At 57.3% G+C, this 18857-nt stretch overlaps 2 protein-coding genes across 2 annotated transcripts; both read left to right on the top strand.

Moving 5' to 3' along the window:
* The first annotated feature begins 4428 nt into the window (after positions 1-4428).
* Positions 4429-7319, top strand: P884DRAFT_265075 (uncharacterized protein). Its single transcript, XM_069441910.1, has one exon. The coding sequence runs from the start codon at positions 4468-4470 to the stop codon at positions 7051-7053; it is 2586 nt and encodes an 861-aa protein (XP_069293523.1). The 5' UTR covers positions 4429-4467; the 3' UTR covers positions 7054-7319.
* A 6919-nt stretch (positions 7320-14238) lies between these two features.
* On the top strand, positions 14239-17354 carry P884DRAFT_99794 (uncharacterized protein). The gene is made up of 4 exons (XM_069446230.1): positions 14239-16120; positions 16204-16456; positions 16548-16830; positions 16915-17354. The coding sequence occupies exons 1-4, from the start codon at positions 14428-14430 to the stop codon at positions 17227-17229; spliced, it is 2544 nt and encodes an 847-aa protein (XP_069293522.1). The 5' UTR covers positions 14239-14427; the 3' UTR covers positions 17230-17354.
* The last annotated feature ends 1503 nt before the right edge of the window (positions 17355-18857 follow it).

Below are 18857 nucleotides of genomic sequence, written 5' to 3'. Positions count from 1 at the left end.
CACTGTCGGGGCGCTTCAGGGTACTGTCGATTCGCGTGTCGTGCCACAAAGACAATTTCTGAGACTCGGGTGGAAGATTCCCAATAACTACGGTGTCATGTGCTTTTATGCCCGACCATGCCTTGCCAACATGAACTGACTTTGCAAACTTAGGTGGTCGGCGCTTTCTGCAGTAGTAAACTAGGGTAGTGTATTGAGTGGTGTTAGGACTCTTTTGTGTGCGGACCCATACAGTACAGTAACTACTACGGTAACTGAGGTAAGTACGGATTTCGTTTCCTTGACACTACACTACTAGCGCACTGGGCAATCCGCACCAAGCGGCCGTTTCTCTGGGGCTGGGCGCTTTTCGGTTGGCCCAAATTTGCCCCCACCGACTAGAAGATTGCAGCCCCCTCCCGGGGCGCCGATCCCAACCACTCCCATGGACTCGGATCGATACATCCATGCAGGGAGCCAAATTTGATTGCGCACGGCCCAGCTGCAGCGTTTTCTTGGAACAGGGGGCAGGCCCGCGGCCCAGTGAGCGCCGACCACAATTTGGTTGTTACGCGCAAACCTGCTAAATGCCCTCAACAACGCTACCGCTGAGGTTGGCAACGAATTAAAGAGGCACAGATAACCGGTGTGTGATTGACGGGTTACAGTATGTACATGCACATGGACGTATGTAGTGTACGGATTACTCCGTGCGCGGTACGCAACCAACTACTACTTGTAGGTTCTACACTCTTCATCGACTGTGGTCAGAACTTTGAAACATGTGCCAGCTGACTCGAAACAACGGGGACAGCTGCCGTGGCTTCTCTTCCGCGCCAGCGGGAGGCGCACCCCCTTCTGGAAAGCCCGCGCCGTAGTCGGGCGTCTGGCGTCCGGCCTCCCGGCTCCGAACCCAATCAGACAAGAGCGGCGGCGCCGATTTGGGATTGCGTTTCCCAAGGCGGTAGCGTAATGCAACTGCTTGTAGTATCGTTGCGCCTCTCGAGAGCTGTGCAAAGGAGAAAAAGACATATCATGTGCCACCCGCAGCGATGTTGAGCTGTTCCCGCCCCGGTCAACCCCTTTCAGTAATGGCCGGCAAGCAAGCGCCACTCGGGTTTCTCGGCGACTAGACTACTTACGTCCGAGGCCGTGGGGGACTCGAGAGTCGTGGTCAGTGGAATCCCCTCTGGTCACAGAATATACACTACTACACTCCCTACTCGTCCTACGTATTTATATGTCTGTAGTTTGAAGATAGAGACAAAGTGTGGTTTGAGTGTGTGTCTACGTATTGCTAACACTATACAGCATAAGAAAGGGGGTCGAAGCCACAGGTATGAACACGGTAGGATTCGGCGCACGCCCTGAAATTACGAATACTACACAACGGCGCATCCGAGACACATAACAATCGGCCACATGCACTGGGACTACGCTAGGGACTACGGGCTAAGCATGGTATCACCTTGGGGACCTCTCTTCCAGCCCGTTATGTCCGAGTGGCCGCCTCAAGATATCCGTACACGTACTCCTCACCGTTTCTCGCCACTCCGTGAACTCCGCGTCATCTAAACATTCTCTTGGATCGGCGATACTGCCCAAAGACCGACGACACTCCCTCCTTGTTGGTGTACGCTTGATAGTGGGCATTGGAGATCAATGATTCATGAGCGAGCCGACGGTTCAGGACGTGGTAGGGGAAGGGAGTTGCCCAACAAAACGAGCCTGCGCTCCATACTGGATCCGGCAAGGCTGCCATTACCTAGCTACCGCAGTAGTTATAGTCTACGTCCGTACACTAGTGTGGTGGAGTGTAGTGTAGTGGAGGACGGGGATGAAGCGGAGCTTTGGCCGGCGTCTGTTTGCCGGGATTGGCGGGACCGGGACCGGGACGGGCGGGAACCGGGGACCGGCGGTTTTTTGCATTCCTGGAAAATAACTTATAACGGAAATGAACCCCGGAAATAACACCAATGCTTCGAGGTTCTGGATGTGGGCTGCGGCGACCCCGTCTCCGGTTCACCACTGGACTTCAAGTTGCACGGAGATATTGTATGTACGGAGTAACTACTGCGTAGACTCTCTACGTATTGATTCCAACTATAGTAGTGTCATTGGATTTGGACTGATGCAGGGCCTTGGGGTGCCTTGGGATGGGCCTCTGTCGGCGTTTCGATACCATGTTTGGTCAAACATGAATGAACAAAATTACCCGAGGTAGAAATGTTGTTGGGGGCAGAATATTTTTTACCTGGTGCCAACGCAGTCACAACTTGCTGTGTTCAGTTACAGTACGGATACTCTGTAGGCAATATGCAAGTAGACGGACCTTCATGACTCAATGCAGGATTGCATCTACTGAAGTCCGTACGGAAGGACCCCATGTGCGGGTTTGAATTCCCCGCGCCAACTCACAGGCGCGCGTCACCGCGGCTAATTTGTGGTTGTGAATCGCGGGTCCTGCAATCCAACAAGCGCGTAATCAGTGTCCACAACCATCGAGGAATTTTGGGCTGCAAACTTGCAATGGTCGATCGCCCCATTGGCCGCTTCCGCGTGCAGCTTGAATCCTGCGAGCGCCTAACCTGCGCAGTACTGTGGTAGCCGTGAAACCATCGCGGCAGCAGGTGCGTCCCAGTAATACGGATGTCACCTTGGCCGCAGCTTCCTTTCAGGCATCCCTCCCGCATCGAATGTTCCACGAGAGTAATGACCTTGTCCTGATCTTCGCTTCCCTTCTGGGGTAGAGCTGCTAAACACACGACCACACCTACGCTAAGCATTCGCACAACACCACCACAACCACTACTCCTACTACTAGGTACCACCACCACCACCACCACCATTACCGCCACCTGGTCCGTCGCGGCAAGCCGAAGGATCTGGGGAGAAGCACACGCCACGCCGTACTCTAGGCATTATTCGTCATTCAATTCCGCTCCGCCCTCCCCTCCCCCTCCTTTGGTTGTTGCGTCGACGCTGTTCACCCGAGTCGGACCGGCAGATGACTCGGGCCTGTCAGGACTACGACGCTGCAAGGTACTGCGCTAGTGCGGCGCAGCAGTCAGTTTTTCGGTTTCTCCGCGCATCGACACCACTACACAGCAAGGCGGGGCCGCGTCACTTGGCGGTCAACAGACGCCTCAAGCAGAGCCCAAGCGAGGCGAGGAGGACCCGGACGACCTGGCACACCACCACGTGCCCCCGGTCGCTCCCGACTTTGTCAGTGTAGTGCAGGGTCGCCATCTGGGCCGCCGCTCCAGCCGCCCGCCTTTAACGCCAGCGTAGGTCTGGGTCCCACGGTACGTGCTAGGACAGCTCCCACGCGACTCAGCGCACACTCGGCGTGCGGAAGATCCGACGCCTGCTGACTGGCCCAAACGATCTGCCGGTGGCCTGATCTGCCGGCTTGGAGGGCAAAGCGTAAAGAAGGAAAGTGGCTGTTAGTGAACGGCAGTACTAGGTCCACTGCCCGGCATCCGGCGCGTGGTGACACTCGCGACATCCAGACGGCTTCTCCCAGCCCGCGCTGAGCACACGCCAATAAGACCATCAGCCTGGGGGTTCAAGAAGCTTGGAAAAGGGGGGGTGTCTTGAGGTGGTGACGCGACAATGCCGGCTGCTGTAGCATCCCACTGGAGGGAACGGCAACAGCGGGTGTTCCAGTCCGTCTTCCAGACGGATGTCGCTCAGCCCACGCCGCAGTCTACAGCAAGCAACCTGTTTCCGGAACTTGGACAGCCATGCGACAGACCCGCCGCGTCCTTGCTTGATCAGCAAAAACATACCTCCTCAAGCCGTGGCCACCCTATCAGAGAAGAAGGCTCCTTTCAGAGAAAGGTTCTTGATCCCTCCCTTCACACAGCCTCGCAGCCACCCCTTCCCTCCGCTGCAATAGCAATATCAGACGATCAGGCAGCTTATGACCGCGCCTGGCACATCGTAACCGCCAACATCGCCCTCCCATCATCCGCCACAGCCGACAACTCGTTCCGCTCCTCCCCGATCCCCACCACCACTACCACCAATGCCATCAGTCCTGCCCCTGAGTTGCAGCAGCAGCAGCAGAAACAGCAGCAGCAGGCATCGTCCAGAAGAAGACGCGGCCGGGACCGGGACGTTACCACCTCCACCTCCGCCTCCGCCTCCTTGGTTCCAGACTCAGGCCTAGGCAGCAGTGACTTCTACGAGGCCTTTGCCCTCCTCGTTAACCCACGCGCCCTGCTGCCCCATGCCACCCGCACCGACGACATCCTGGCTTGGCACGTCCGCAAGGTGCGCGCCCACTTTGCCCAGCACGTGATCCCCCTTTTGGCGGGATGCGCCGATGAGGTCGGTGATGGTGTTGATGATGAGTCTGGGGATGGCGATGCCGGTGACAGCGAGGGGCAGGGGGGGGAACAAGGCAGGGTTCAAGGCAGCCGCCGTCGGCAGATGGGGAGGAAAGAGAAGGGGAAGGGGAAGGGACATCACTACGAGAAACACATGGTGATCGTCATGACCAGTATTCGAACGCTCGAGTCTGCGCTACGGCTCTATTTCTGCGGCATGGACCAGCTGTTGTCGGGGTTTGACCGCCTAGCGGATATCGCCCCGGATGCTGCTAGGGAAGCCCAGATGATCAATGCTCGCTTTCGTCGGGACCTCCATGCCCTTATTAGTGGCTCGGTACCGAAGGGATTGATGAGGTCTGTCAAGGCCGTCCTTGTACGTCTTGCAAGCACGATCCTTGGCATTCCCACTCGGGACGAGTCTCGTGCGGATGGCGAGCCAGCAGCGCGGCCGGCGGCCCCAGGCCCGGACGACTTAAAAGTCCAGGCCGCCAGGGAGCGGCTGATTGAGCTGGTCCAGCAGCTCCGCAACGTGGGTTTGACTGGCGAGCGCTTCCAAGTCTTGTTTGCGGAGGTCATGGACGCCTTGATGTCCGAGTTCGTCGTTGGGGCTTACGCGGGTCTCTGGTCTGCACCTGACGCTCGCTCGTCCTCCGCCACCATGGACACGATATCGCGGGGCGCCGCGCAATCTGTGGCGTCGCCCTGCATCGCGTCTCTCAGCGACTGGGTCGAGAACCACTTTGCACGACTGAGCTTTGAGGTGCTGGCTTGCATCGCGGTCAACCCCCAAGGGACGTTGCCAGTGACCCTGGCCGACCTCAAGACATACCAGTCCCTGGCCCTCGGCCGTCTGGCAACTCTGCGTATTAGGGAGTTGTTCGACATCGTCTTGGCGTGGCCGGAGTCGCGCCCGGCGCTCGACGACCTTCGTGCCACTGTTACGACCTCCACTCGCCGGAAGCAGTTAACGGATAGCTTCTCTCGCGATCTGCAGACACGTCTGCTGCATCCGGGCTGCAGCACGCTCGAGATCCTGCGAACCTACATCTCCATCATCCGTACGCTGTACGCTCTCGACCCCAGCAAGGTGCTCCTGAGCCGGGTTGAGCCGGGTCTCCGGCTCTATCTCTGTCAACGGGAGGACGCTGTTCGCGTAGTTGTGGCAGGCCTGCTCGCCAGCCCGGAGGAGATGCGTGAAGCGAGGAAAGCAAGGGAGGTCCGGAAGGGGCAGCGCGAGGACACCCGCCCAGACGACGCCGCTGGCCAGTTCCACGACCTCGAAGAAGCCGCCAACAACCCCTTCGGCACTTCGGGTCCCTTCGGGGCCACTCCCCGCGAGCAGACTCTCGAAACAGAGGTCGCCTCCGGTTATGCTACAAAAACAACCTCAGCTCCCGCCAAAGACGTCCGCCACCCGACAAAGCTCGTCGAGCTCGCTCTCTTCCTCAACAACGACCCGTCTATCCAACCCCAATCCCGCCGCAGCCGCGCCGCACCAGCACCATCCTCCGACGATGCGGACCTGGATTGGAACGACCTCTCCTGGTTGCCCGACCCCATCGACGCTGGCGCAAACTACAAGCGGCCGAAGCGCAGCGAAGACGTGGTCGGCACGCTCATCTCGGCACTCGGCAGTCAGGACGTCTTTATCAAGGAGTTCTCCGCCGTCGTTGCCGAGCGGCTGCTGGCTCCGGCAGACGCCGAGCAGCGCTTTGAGCAGGAGCTACGCGTGCTTGAGCTACTCAAGCGCCGCTTCGGCGAGGCCAGCCTGCAGGCGTGCGATGTCATGATGCGAGACGTGCTCGTTGACTCGAGGAGGGTGAACGCCGTCATCTCTGGAGGAGCTGGGCGTGCCGCGGCTGCGCGGAAGGGGAGGGAGGCTGCTGCTGCTGCCGGTCCTGGCGCGTCCACGGGCAGTGGAGCGGGCCAGGAGGAACCGGAATATCATGCTCGGATCCTGTCGAGGCTGTTCTGGCCCGGTCTAGAGCGAGAGCATTTCCTGCTACCCGCACCTGTTGTTGAGCGGCAGCAGAGGTATGAGGCGGGGTACGAGGCGCTCAAGTCGCGGCGGAAGTTGACGTGGTTGAATCAATTGGGTCAGGCGAGGGTCGACATTGAGCTGCGGGATCGGACCCTCACGGTGGATTGCAGCCCGGCCGAGGCGACGGTTGTGTATGCTTTCCAGACGGATGACGGTGCTACTGGCGAGGATGGTAATAATGATGATGCTGACGATGGTCCGGTGGTGCAAAAGTCGGTGGAGGAACTCTACGAGCAGCTCCAGATGGACGAGGATCTGATCACAGCTGCGCTGCAGTTCTGGGTCGGCAAGGGCGTCCTTCGCCGTGTCGGGGGAGCAAGCAGCAGCACTTACGCCGTCGCCGAGACGCTCAGGGAAGAGCCGGACCCTGCTGCTACGGCTGGAGGCCCAACCACCGAACCTACCGCAGCTGATCATGCCATGGAGGAAGAGCCCACTGCTGCCACTGCGGCCTCCAGCCAGGCTATGTCGGCAAAGGAGCGCGAGCGCCGCGAGATATACTGGCGCTACATCCAGGGCATGCTTACCAATGCTAGCGCGACTATGCCGCTCACACAGATGGCGATGATGATGAGGATGCTGATTACCGACGGGTTTCCCTGGAGCGACGAGGAGCTGCAGGACTTCTTGGCAGAGAAAGTTGCCGAGGGGCTGATGGAGCTTGTTGGGGGAAAGTATCGGCTTGTTAAGAGGTGAAAGCCCATACGCCCCTCTTCGTCGGGCTAGGAGAGATTATCCTGCCACCCTCCTTCGGGGGCGCTTTCTTTGCATGATGAAGACTTATCCAATGTATGGTCTACATAATGATGACGATGGCGGGTAGCACTACGATCACAGTCGTCAACAGGTACCCCGTATTGCTCAGCTGTACGATGGCCAGGTGTTTTTGTAAGAGATGAACCCGTTGATGGCATCCAGTCGATAGCCTGTCTGGTTCGGCTTCAAATACAATATACATCCGGGAAGTGCGGCGACATTGATATTGACGAAGCAGCGAAAACCAGCTCACACAGGCTTTCATCTCGCCAGATGCGTAGATCTGGTGACACTTTCAATACGATGAGACACCCATCAATGCCGTTAGATGGGCCGGCTCTCTTGGATCCTTTGCGAACTCTGACCTTTCAGATCCGGAGCCCAAAACTGTCGTAGCTTCGCGCCCCGAAAGATGTCACCCTCGTGAACAGCAGGGCGGCAGCGAGTGACGATTCCGGACTTGGCGAGGGTCTCGCATGACTGATGGTCTCTTGAAAGATTTAGGACATGTCCTCTCGAGTGATATGCTGCTCTTTTTTTTCTTTCTTTCTTTCTTTCCTTCCTTCCTTCCTTCCTTCTTCTCTCTTTATCTGCTTCACTTTTGGCTTCTCTCATTCCTCGTCCGAAGGCTCGGTGAAAAGGAAGTAGGCCGCTCGACTAGATCAAGGATGGACAGAGCTGGGTGAAAAAAATGACGTCGGTGTAGGGGCTCCCGGTGGCTCATCGTGCAAGGGCCAAGCCGAGTTGAGCAAAACTAGCGGCCCCATTAGTTCGCGGCGATGCTATCTCATAAACTCCACCCGGCACTTGCCCCCATCTGATCTCGGTCTGCTTCGCGGGCTGTTGTGCAGAGGATAAAGTGATTTTAACCAGGTGATGCTCGGGTTCGAATTTCTGGATACGGGGCCGCAGCCCCTCGCCTTTCTCTCCAGGATCCGGCGGTGTCGTAGATTGGCAGCAGCGGGACGGCGGACCCCTCTGCCGATCAAACAGAAAACTTGAAAACAAGAAGGGGAAAAGAAAATAAAACTTATTTGCTTACCATAATAAGCTCTACCGTGGTCGGCGTGATGAAATGCAGAGGCTCGCTATTTGGGCGGAAACAGGCCTGGGATTGCAGTAGAGTGTGCTCGAGTGTCTGCGGTAACTGACGTCCTTGGGGATTCCCCCCCCCCCGCCCTCTTCCTTCCTTTTTTCTTTTTTCTTTTCTTTCTTTTTTCCCTTTTTTCCTTTTTTTCTTTCTTCTTTCTTACCCCTCTTTTTGCTTGTCGAAAAGATTGCATGATGGTCCCGTATCCGGCGCTAGTCATGCCCATAAGGGGTTACTGTCCAAGACTAACTCGGTCTCCATACGGCGTACCACGGCCGGGACGCTGCCTCCGCGGAGAACCGTGGAGCCAGAGGCAAAAAACTCCAAGTCACGGTTCGACGGCAGGGGTGAATGCAGTTACAACTTAAATGTATATATGTACATTACATACATACGACGGTAATGGAATGAACCAGCACCCGTCCAGTCCAGTCCCGGTTCGCGATTCCGTGGATCCGCCGGAGAAGAGGACCGGACCTGGCTCCACTTGTCGCCGTCCCCCAGGTCAGCCGCCAGAGACGGAAAGTGTCGGGTCGGATTGGCCGATCCGGTGCCCGAAGGATTGTTGGGAGGGTCTCCAGGCCGAGCGCTTATTGGGACCCCGAGTTTCAGGGCCGAGTACCGCTCGAGTTGACGGGACATGAGAGAAGCGTCTGTTCCGCACTGTGGCACACGAAGTTGGACGGAAAATACGGATTACACGGCAAGTTGTCTGGCGACGACAGGGGGGAGAGAGGGGGAAAAAAGGGGGGGGGGCGCGCCAACAAGAATGCTGTCATGGTGGTTCTTGCGCGGAGGGGGGCGGGTCGATTCCGTCAGGTGTTGGCGTCATGAAATAAAATAATAATGATAAGTCGCGGGTTGCGACGAGAAACTGGCCGGTTGCACATCATTTTCGAACCACTGGAACCCTTTCTCCAGTCTCTTTCTCTTCCTCTCTCTCTGTCATGCCACCACGCAAATCATCCCGTGACGAAAGGGAGCGAGGCTCCGATCCAACCGCTGGGTGGTCTCATTGCTTTGTTGCCGAGAACGACGGGCTGATGCGCTACTCGCTGCGGGGATGCGGTGCTGGCGTTGGGTGGTGGCAAAGACAGCTGAGGTGCCCGAAGACATTGGTGTGGTTCCAGGTCGTTGGATGGTGCTGGGCCAGACCGAAGAGGGGAGGAAAGAGGGGGTGTGATACCGTGCGATGTACGTCCGTACTCTGTAAATATGTACGTATAAAAAGGTAATACATGATTCTCCCCGCGGGACTGTTATAACTAGGCCCCGGAATAGGAGCGCAACGAGTCCTTTCAACAACCGACTCGGGCAACGACGTCCCCCCTCTCTGTGCTCTCTGTAGCAGTGAGATTTGCGCTTTGGGGCCGATATTTGAGAGCCAACCGCCCGCAGTTGGGATCCGACTCCCGCGTGAATTGCGTCCAGGCAAAGAGCATGCGCCGCCGTCCAAAGGTTTCGGCACGTGGACGTGTGTATATAACTACATACGTGCACAGTAAGTCGCCTGGTGGCTGGCCGGGGATGTTGAGAAGAAAGGTTGAGGATGGGCGGCGAGCTTGAACTATGCCAGACTCGGTACTGGCACTCGTTTCTGCTTTGTTTTAATGATTTTATTTTTACTATTGTGTTTCTTCTCTATTATTTTCTTTACTTATATTTTTTGCTGGTATCAGAAATCGCCCGCTGCTGCAGCGTTGGCCAATGTGGTGCCAGGCAGGAACCGGAGCCAGCAAGCGTAATCATGAAGTAGCCATGATCAAGATCTCCTCTGCACGCTGGTCATTCGCGTCGCCGATGGGACCACCGCTCTCAACCCGGATTCTTGGTGGCCCGGCCGCAGGCCCCGTCTGGCAGCTTAGAGTTGTGTTCTAGGCCCATCAAAGACAGAAAGAGAGGGGCTGCGGAGGGGTAACGTTGTCGTGGTTGGGTATGAGCACCAAACGAATCAGTGGCAGCACAGCGCTCCCATCGGCGCCTGGGCACAATCCATTTTCTGCAGCGCACATCCCCATGTTATGTCAGCATTTGGTACTGCTTCTGTCTTGACTGTGCCCATCCTTCTTGCCTTGTCCCGGAGTAAGTTTGAAGCCCGAATACCAGGTGCGTCTTTCGTCGTCATCATGGAGGAACGGACTCGAGCTTGTAATGGCGTGCCGTTATTTCATCATTTCGAGCAGAGGAGGGCGATCAGCGCCACGATGTCGAATGCTTGAGCAAATCAAGGCAACTCGAAGCTGCTCAGATGGTCCACCCAGCCAAGAATCACAACTCCATGACAAGCTTCAGATTGAACACCCTGCAACTTGGGTAACAATACGTATGTAACCTGTACAGTACATGCTGCCCTGTAATAGCTGCTCTGTAAGTCAGGTACTTCGTTCAAGGTATTTCAGGTCACCTGAACTCCACTGGTGCAAACCATGGGACAGCTCCAGAGCAACCTGCAAAGTCGCGAGCCTTCCTTGGATATTGTCCGAGCCACCGTACATGAAGCTGGGATTAGTTTCGGCTAACGCGTGGGAGTTACAACGCTGGGTCCTCGGGACAAAAAGAATAACAAAAAGACGTGAGCCGACAGAATCTGCGGGCCTCGACAACCTCAGAGGCACGAAGTCGAATAAGAGCCAGACGCCTCGGCCGTGATCATAATCTGTCCAGCATCGCACATCGGCGTGCCGTGAGTAGGGGAGGGTACTCGGCAAGGCCGGAGGAGGAAGCTCCAAGGCGCCAGTACGCACTTCGCGGTACACATTACACGTACAGTACATACATACCTTACATACATACATACATATAGTACGTTGGCTTGCGTTGATCGGTCGAGGCTGAGTTCCTTTGGATCACGGATCGCGATCTTGTTGAGATGATCGAGGAGAAAATTCTGCTCGCATAGTCCCGATTCGATAAAGCATGATCGGGCAACGGATAGTCGGATGTTGGATAGGGATTTTTGGGGTCAAAGATGGGTCTTGGAAGTTGCCTGTTTTGGCTGGCTTGTTTCGTCCTGCAGAAGGAGCAATGCTGTGATCTCGGAGAGCCCGATAATTCTGGGCAGCTGCAGGAGTTAAGGCACTTGCCACAATTCACTCCTCCAACTCTTCATAGGGAATTAGGACTCCAGCTCGTTATACAGGGCATCTTTTGAAATTCGTGGCAAATCATGGGGTGCTTTTCCCCCTTCAAATTCCTCCGAAAGGCTTGGAGCCGGAAACCCTGAACGCTCGTAAAGTCAACCTTGGGAGCCCAAGAACCCCGGCGGCAGCGTGGCGTCCAACTTGGTCTCTGAACCGATACGGAGTACGCACAGCAACCTGTGAAAAGTCCTTGTTGCCCCGTTTATCAACATCTGTGGTCCCAGGGCTTGTCAGCACTCAGCCCACATTCGACGCCCCCCGTCCCACGCCGTGCTTAATAACACGTAAGCTGATGCTGACGCCAATACCAAGTTTTTACGCACTCTACCAGGCATGCGTATGGATACTGTTCCAGTTACCGGCTTACACTAGGGCAAACACAGCATGAATGAGTGTATATGGCAGATGAAGCACACGGAAGCCCGGAAGCGGTCTTCCCTGACGGTCTTTCCTATGATATAGTGCTCTTAGGTACGTACTGTATGTATGCACATACCGTAGTAATCCGTACATTGCGTTAGGCCTTCCCTTCAAGGCGTTGCAGCTATGGAAGTGCCCTCCAGGGGCGCCACCTCACAGCAGCAAGGCCATTTCCGTCGAGTCGCTGTTAAGACAATAAAGACGCACCATGCCTGTTGCATCCCGGCTCCTCTGGTCTCGCTTGCCCCTCCCGCCCAACGCACCGCAAACCGCAGTATCCAATCCGACAGGCGATGCAAGTCTTGACCAAGGTTTTTTTTTTCTTTTCGCGTTGGCAAGTGACACGTCCCGGACCGCAACCACGGGCTCTCTTTGTGAATCGAAGCCCAAACATGGAACCCGATCGAGAGAAGCAGGGCGGAACACCGGGGGAATGCAATGGGGATTCCAGGCGGGGTGCAAACGCCCAAACATGTCGGGCGACGACGCTGAGGGCCCGCTTCAAGATTCCGTCGCCTTTTATCCACGTTCGATTTGTCCACGAGAACGCGAAACGCAGGGCGGCCCAGCTAACGTAGCTTGGGCATGGCCGACACCTGATTCCGGAAAGGAGGCGCCCGTGATGGGTGACCTAGGGAGACAGGGAGTGAGAAGCGGCACACAAAAGAACCGACGCGACGATCAAGTGGTTCAAGGTTACACCACCTGGCAATACGGTAATTACACGTTCTCCACTCGACCCGCCTGAGATCGCCCCATCATGTTGGCATCGCCTGAAACGGGGAGTGCCCCTCTGGTGCATCCATCCAGCGCGCCCAAGGCCGTTCCAGGTGCGTTTCGTTCCTTACTCGGAGTGTATGCTGTACGTGCATACAGCACGTACCTAGTGGCTCCAACGTACGATACCGGTACCTATCACATCACCCTTTCGCTATCGTAACAGCTGGATAGGTTGGGTTGGGTTGGGAGGTACGCCAGTAAGGTAAGAAAGAACCTACCGCAGTACTGCGATAGGTTACGTAGGGATTGCCGAGAGTAGCTTGCTGTGGCGCTCCCACTGGTCGCTGCTCTGGCAGCTTCGGTCTTATTGTTCATGTATGTATTCCGTACATACAGGCCGACGCCACACGAGCAGGAAACACAACCGGGACGGTTACATAGGTAACTATCTTCTCGCTTTACTTCGCTACCCTCGCGCCTCGGAGGCTGCAGCTGGGTGGCCACTGGGGCCGTCACTGAACTCTTCTCACATCTTTACGAGCCGTGTCCCCCCAAGTCGCTCGTCGCATTCTCCACCAACGCCGCAGCCCGCGGCCAGCGGTCACCCCGGCAAGCGACGCGAGACCTGGGGAGGATCCCTCGAGCCGTAATGGCTGTAACCCGTAATATAGAGCGCCCCAGGGTTCAGTGGCTGCACCTCGCTGCTTGTCGGTGGCCCAAAGCGAGTTGGCTTTCGGAACCTTGGAGAGTTGGTTGCGGCTCGGTGACCTGGTTGTGAACGGGGCCTGACTTGAGTGAGATGTGAGTGCCTTGCTTTGCTCCGCCCTGGGCACCCCCTCCTCCCCCCATGCTTTTCCGGGCTGCTTAATGATACAAAACCGACGCCATCCCCCAACCTGGCGTCTTCCTCGTCTCTTTCCCTCCCCCTTCCCGCTCCCCCCCCAGTCACTCTGGTTTTTTTCTCAACACATCGCCCTCTTTCCCTTGCCAAGCAAGTGGCCCTGCACCACGTCCCCGCCCTCGGCCGGCCATATCTTATCGGGCGTTTATCATCACCATCCCCACGTTCACCGAAGGACTCCCGAGCAGGACGGCATCTAGTGCGGAACAGGTCAGGGGAGCTCATTTCTCGAGAGAGATCGTGTGGGTTGAATGAAAACGTAACAATTTGTTTGCTTTTTTCTTCTTCTTTCGCTTGTGCTTCTGCAGCCGTTCTCTGGAGGCGTGGCGTGGGCTGCCAGCTTCACCATCGCTCCAGGCGGCGGATCAGGGAACGGAAAGTCGCCTCAGTGGCCCAGCAAGCGGATGCACCGAAGCTGTCGGACCGTCTCGGACCCCGAGTCTTCTCTCTTGTGTTCCGGCAATACGGGTGCTCCCACTCTCCCTTCGATCCTCGACCGACCGTCAATCCCAACTCTTTCTCCGCACGAGTGACTCGGCTCAGGGGTTCGGTCGTGGAAGTGATTGGGCTTCTACTAGGAGGCAAGGCGGGGGAAAGGGTGCTGACCCGGGTGCTCATTCGCCGTGTACGCTGCGCACCGCCTCGTCTGCTCGATATCATTTAAGACAGGACGACAGGAGGCCAGAAACAAATGAGCCGGTGGAGGAGATAGCGTCGGAAAGGAGCAAAGGGAGCATCACATTCTTGCCTGTCCTGTCCGTGCAAGCGAGAACGCCAAGGAGGACAACAGGAGCCGAGAACGACGGCAGCAAAGCGGGCCAGATCTTTTCTGCGGGCAGCCGCAGTGAACCGCGGTGACAGCAGCTCAGCCGTGGACTGGCCGACGAGAGAGTACTGACTGGTTCTGGGGAATCTCGGCCCAGGGCGAAGAGAAAGGCCAGCCAGCAGCTAGTTTGCAGCTAGTTTGCAGCTAGTTTGCAGCTAGGAGAGATTGGGTTCACCGACCGTGTCCGCTGGAATCACGAATCCCAGGGACAGTCACTATGGCCGCCTTGGACCAGATGGATTTCCTGATGCATCAGGCCGACCCTGCGACCAGTGCGGCGCCAGGCTCAGGCTTCCACGGGCTACCGCAGCACCAAGGATGCCCGTACTTCCGTAACCAGCAACATCTCAACGGGTCGAGCCTTCCTCCTCCGCACTTTGACCCGAATTTTCACCCCATGCCGCACCAGCTGCCACACCTCTCACAGCTGTCACACAGCACAGGGCATCCTTCCTCCGCCCAGAGTCGGCCATTTCACTCACCTGTGGATGAAAGCCGGGGAAGTCGCTCGCAGCAGCAAGAGCAACAGCACCAGCAGCAGCAGCAACCTCAGGCCCAGCACCAGCCACAGCTCCAGTCCCAATCACGCTCTCAACCACAGCAGTCGCAGCAACCTCAACAACCACAACAACCACAGCAGCAGCAGCAGCAGCAGCAGCAGCAGCAACTCCCTCCTCTCCAACCACCAACTCTTCCGTATCCGCAGCCCTATTCACACCCGCATCACTCTCACTCCCAATCTCACCCGCCTTACGATCCGGTGCACGCCGCCAGCGCCGCATGGTTCCAGGGTTCGAGTCAAGGCAGCACTTGGTCCGCTCCTCCCTTCCACGCCCATCACGCGCCGGCCACCCAACCGCCACATCTCAGGCCACCGGCCGCTGAGGCGCACTTTGGCGGTCCCGCAAGCGGGTCAGGCATTGTGCAACAAGGCCCCGTCGGTCCAAGCCAGCAATTTCTCCCACACCACGATCCCTACTCGCCCTTTAGTTTTCCCGGATTCCACCGTCCCGTGACCTACCCGCGCTCATCGATGGTCCTCCCGACTCCTCCGCAGCTCTCCGGCCACCAACAACACCAGCAACACCCGCAGCACCAGCAGCAGCCAACCAGACAACAGCATCACATGGACGAGACCCAGCCAAACCAGCCAAACCAGCCAAACCAGCCAAACCAGCCGGGCCAGGCTACAAACACTCACTCCCCGCAAGCTGCCATGAGTAGCGACCGAGGCGCCCCTACGCCGGGTCGGAGCGCATTTGCGCTACCGTCCCTCAGCCCCAGCTCACATCAGCCTCCGACAGGTTCGCAGCCGCATCCACAGCCAGCTGCTGCCTCGCGAGAATCGAGCCCGCATGCCTCGGTCGCCGCAGCTGCACCAGCTGGCCCAGCCAACCGTACGCCCGTCTTCCGACATCCGGACGGGCCCTTAGACACGTCCAACCGTGGCGGACCTGCAGAAGGCGGCCCCTCGTCGGCGGCTCCCGCGCCCCAGCTGCCGCCCCCTTCAGATTTCCCGACCACGCATGCTAATCAATCGGAGGGCTTCTTTAGAGCCACGCAGCGGACCTTGCCGCCCGGCCCTGGTCAACCACCACTCGGTTCTTCGAACAGCGCCGCTCCAGGCTTTTCCAGCCGGCGCCGCCATAGTCTCGCGCGCCGTCTGCAGCAGTCAGACCACGATAGTGACGAGGATCTGGGCTCGTCGGCAGACGAGGAGGAGCAGATGATGCGTTACATAGACGAGTTTGGCGTCAATCCAGCCCACTTTCGCTCTCTGATGGCCGAGGACCACATCCGAGCCACCCAAATCATCCGCGGCCAGTTGACCAACAAGCGGGTGGCGTCTAGAAGGGCTATTGCCCAGCTCCAGAGTGTCGAGCTGGACAGCCTGCCCGAGACGGAGCGAAGTGAGTCTTCCTCGGACTACCTTCTCCCCCCTCATCATTCCCTTTCCGCCCTTGGACGTTTGCTAACGCATTCTCCTCCGCAGCGTGCGTCATCTGCTACAACGACTTCGGCCAGAAGAGCCCAGAGGGCGTGATTGAAGCCCCGTTGCGTCTACCCAAGTGCCAACATGTTTTTGGCGACCACTGTATCAAGAAATGGTTTGAAGAATCTGACAGCTGTCCCTACTGCCGCGACAAGGTTCCATCGGAACTGCAAGTCGTCCCCGGCGTCCGGGCTTTCCACAACATCTTCCGCATGCGCAACCGCATCTCTGCCGGAGCCGCACCCAATCCTAAGTAAGTGCGCATCCGCGCCCAACCCCCCCCCCCTTTTTTTTTTTTTTTTTTTTTTTTTTGCTGTGTCAGCGATCCTGCTCACACCGGATAGCGATGATTCGATTTTCCGCCTCATCGCGCACCAGGAGTATCATGAAACCGCCGGTGGCCGTCTTAGAACCCAACGGGAGGGGGCGTCGGACACCACGACGTCTACCCCGAGACCCCCTCAACGGAGATCCCCTCCCTCGGAGGCCGAGAACCGGAGGAGAACACGTGTCCGTCATAGCAGCTTTCAATCCGGATACCCCGTTGGCTTGTATGCCAGCCCCGCGGCCAATCGTTCCTCGGCAGGTGCCTCGGCACCGGCGCAGCAGAGCCCGACCCGTGAGCGTGTAATGACCCCTAGCCATTTCCATTGGCCTGGTCTGCCTGCGGAAGGTCCGGATATGTTGCTGACTCGTTACCTTGCCGGACAGTTCCTGCCGGGCACGCAGCGCTACTTCTACGCCCCTATTAACCCGGCGAACCCCTCCAACGCGACCCTCCAGCACGACCAGCCCATGCCAAATACGAACCCGACTTCCTCGGGACTTCGAATAAGCAGTGGAACCCCCGTACATAGTTTCCCAAGCAGTTCTCAGACGTACTACTCCAACATGTCCTTTGGCAATGCTCCCCCAGCTACGTTCCCGCAGCAGCTGCCGCCGCTCAGTGCGTCGGGTTTCCAGAACCCCGCGAACAGCGGCACCGGTGTTCCCAGCACCGGTGGTACGGAGAACCAGATGCAGTAGCAGGGCAACTGGGACACAACACAGCAGCCCCCGGACGCTGGGTTCCAGACGTGTACTTTCGGACCAGACGGGGGTGTGCTTCATCGGCGAGAAATCCTGCTCCGTCAGGGGTTGGCTGGACGCCGGCTGCTTGAGCAAACGCTGCAATTTCCTACAGGGCGAACATTGAGAAGGGGGTTAGGAAACGGGGACGTTATACGGGAACAGCGGTCCACCCTGGCACCGCAGACCTTGGTTATGAGTGAGGAGGATGGAGACACCGTACAACAGAGGACTTCAGCCTCGACACCCTGGAACCCTGGCGCGAGTTGGGAGGTCGGGAATCGAGCGCCGCAACAGTACCCTGATTCCACACCGCAGAGCGGCTTGGAACAACAGCCACAGCGGCAGACTTCCAGATTTTCTCGACGAACAGAGAGCGGGAATACGCTGCAGTAGGATGGCAGGAGATTTATCCGGTTACCCGGGAGCTGCACCACGCCCAACAACTTTCAGTCAAGGGATAGGGAGATGCCAGACTGGGACGATCCATTCTCTTAGGACCGAGGCTTACGGCATGGCCGACTCGCAAAAAAAGATGGTCACCTTAGCATCGCGAGAACAAATCATACACAGCACTGCACTGCACTATAGACCGCTTGCTTGTTCATTTTCGGCAATTTTCCGTTTTCGCTCTCGGCATCTGGCGCAGGATTGATGGGGTAGTCAGTCAATTGAGGATTGCATGGATGGTATGAAATGAACAATAATGCGGGTCCGGCGTTTTTAATATGGGCGTTTTGTTTGCGGGTTTGAAGGCAAGAGGTTTTAAACCAGACAGCGGGAAGAAGGGGGAAGGATTGCCTTGCGGAGGGGTTCGAGTGGTGGTGCCTTTTCTCAAGCTGAACCCGGCTTCGACCCTCAGGGCCATGGCTCGTTCTGGATGCTTTCCACTGTTGCCATGACGTTGACCGGGTCTCTTTCTTTCCGGCCGTTAACTTTCAACACATGCTAGACCGTGGTAGCGGCACGATTCGGGTCTAAGCTGGGAACGACAAGTGAAGTTCTGGAACAGAGCGATGGAGAAAAGAACACAACGTTCCGAGTCGATGACCAATCTCCTGTTAACCGTCAAGGTGGGCAGCAGTTGAGGGTCTTCTGCCGCACGCGCACCATCCGCGCTCGCCCAGCTCCTGGTTTCGCGATTTGTTACTACGTGCCATGATACGGCGAGGGGAGGATGGGATAGGCTGGATAGATTGGGTGTGCCGACGCCAGACAGACAGGCAGGCAGGCAGGCAGACAGAGAGACAGACAGATAAGCAGACCGAGCGATGGGGCAGACGAACGGACGGACTTGTGAGACGTGAGACTGGAAAGATACTGCTCAGCATGCATGCACGAGTTGAATCTAGCTTGAGGGCTTGCATTCTCTTTTCATTTTTTTTTCTTTTTGGCAGCGAAGAGGTACCGGTTTCCGCACGGGGGCCTCTTTTTCTAGGTAGTTCGCCGAGCGGGAACGGGAAATACAATAAATGAGTCGCACATGTTAGGTGTGTTCCCTCCACCGCTGCTGCTCAACGTGGCCGCTGGTTGCCACGATATAATCCGCCCTGACCTACTGCTATCCTCTAGGTGGAGCTGACAAT

Source organism: Thermothelomyces heterothallicus, assembly GCF_042370625.1.
Source record: "Thermothelomyces heterothallicus CBS 202.75 unplaced genomic scaffold P884_scaffold_40, whole genome shotgun sequence".
In the NCBI taxonomy this organism is placed as follows: Eukaryota; Fungi; Ascomycota; class Sordariomycetes; order Sordariales; family Chaetomiaceae; genus Thermothelomyces; species Thermothelomyces heterothallicus.
The sequence above is the reverse complement of the archived record's forward strand: the minus strand, read 5'-3'. Positions and strand labels throughout refer to the sequence as shown.

What these genes read in the sequence shown, in the direction of transcription:
- P884DRAFT_265075 (XM_069441910.1), top strand. Translation starts at nt 4,468, where the DNA reads ATGGTGATCGTCATGACCAGTATTCGAACGCTCGAGTCTGCGCTACGG.
- P884DRAFT_99794 (XM_069446230.1), top strand. Translation starts at nt 14,428, where the DNA reads ATGGCCGCCTTGGACCAGATGGATTTCCTGATGCATCAGGCCGACCCT. An exon ending in CCTGCCCGAGACGGAGCGAA is followed by an intron (nt 16,121 to 16,203) that starts GTGAGTCTTCCT and finishes TCTCCTCCGCAG; the next exon opens with CGTGCGTCATCTGCTACAAC. An exon ending in AGAGCCCGACCCGTGAGCGT is followed by an intron (nt 16,831 to 16,914) that starts GTAATGACCCCT and finishes CTTGCCGGACAG; the next exon opens with TTCCTGCCGGGCACGCAGCG.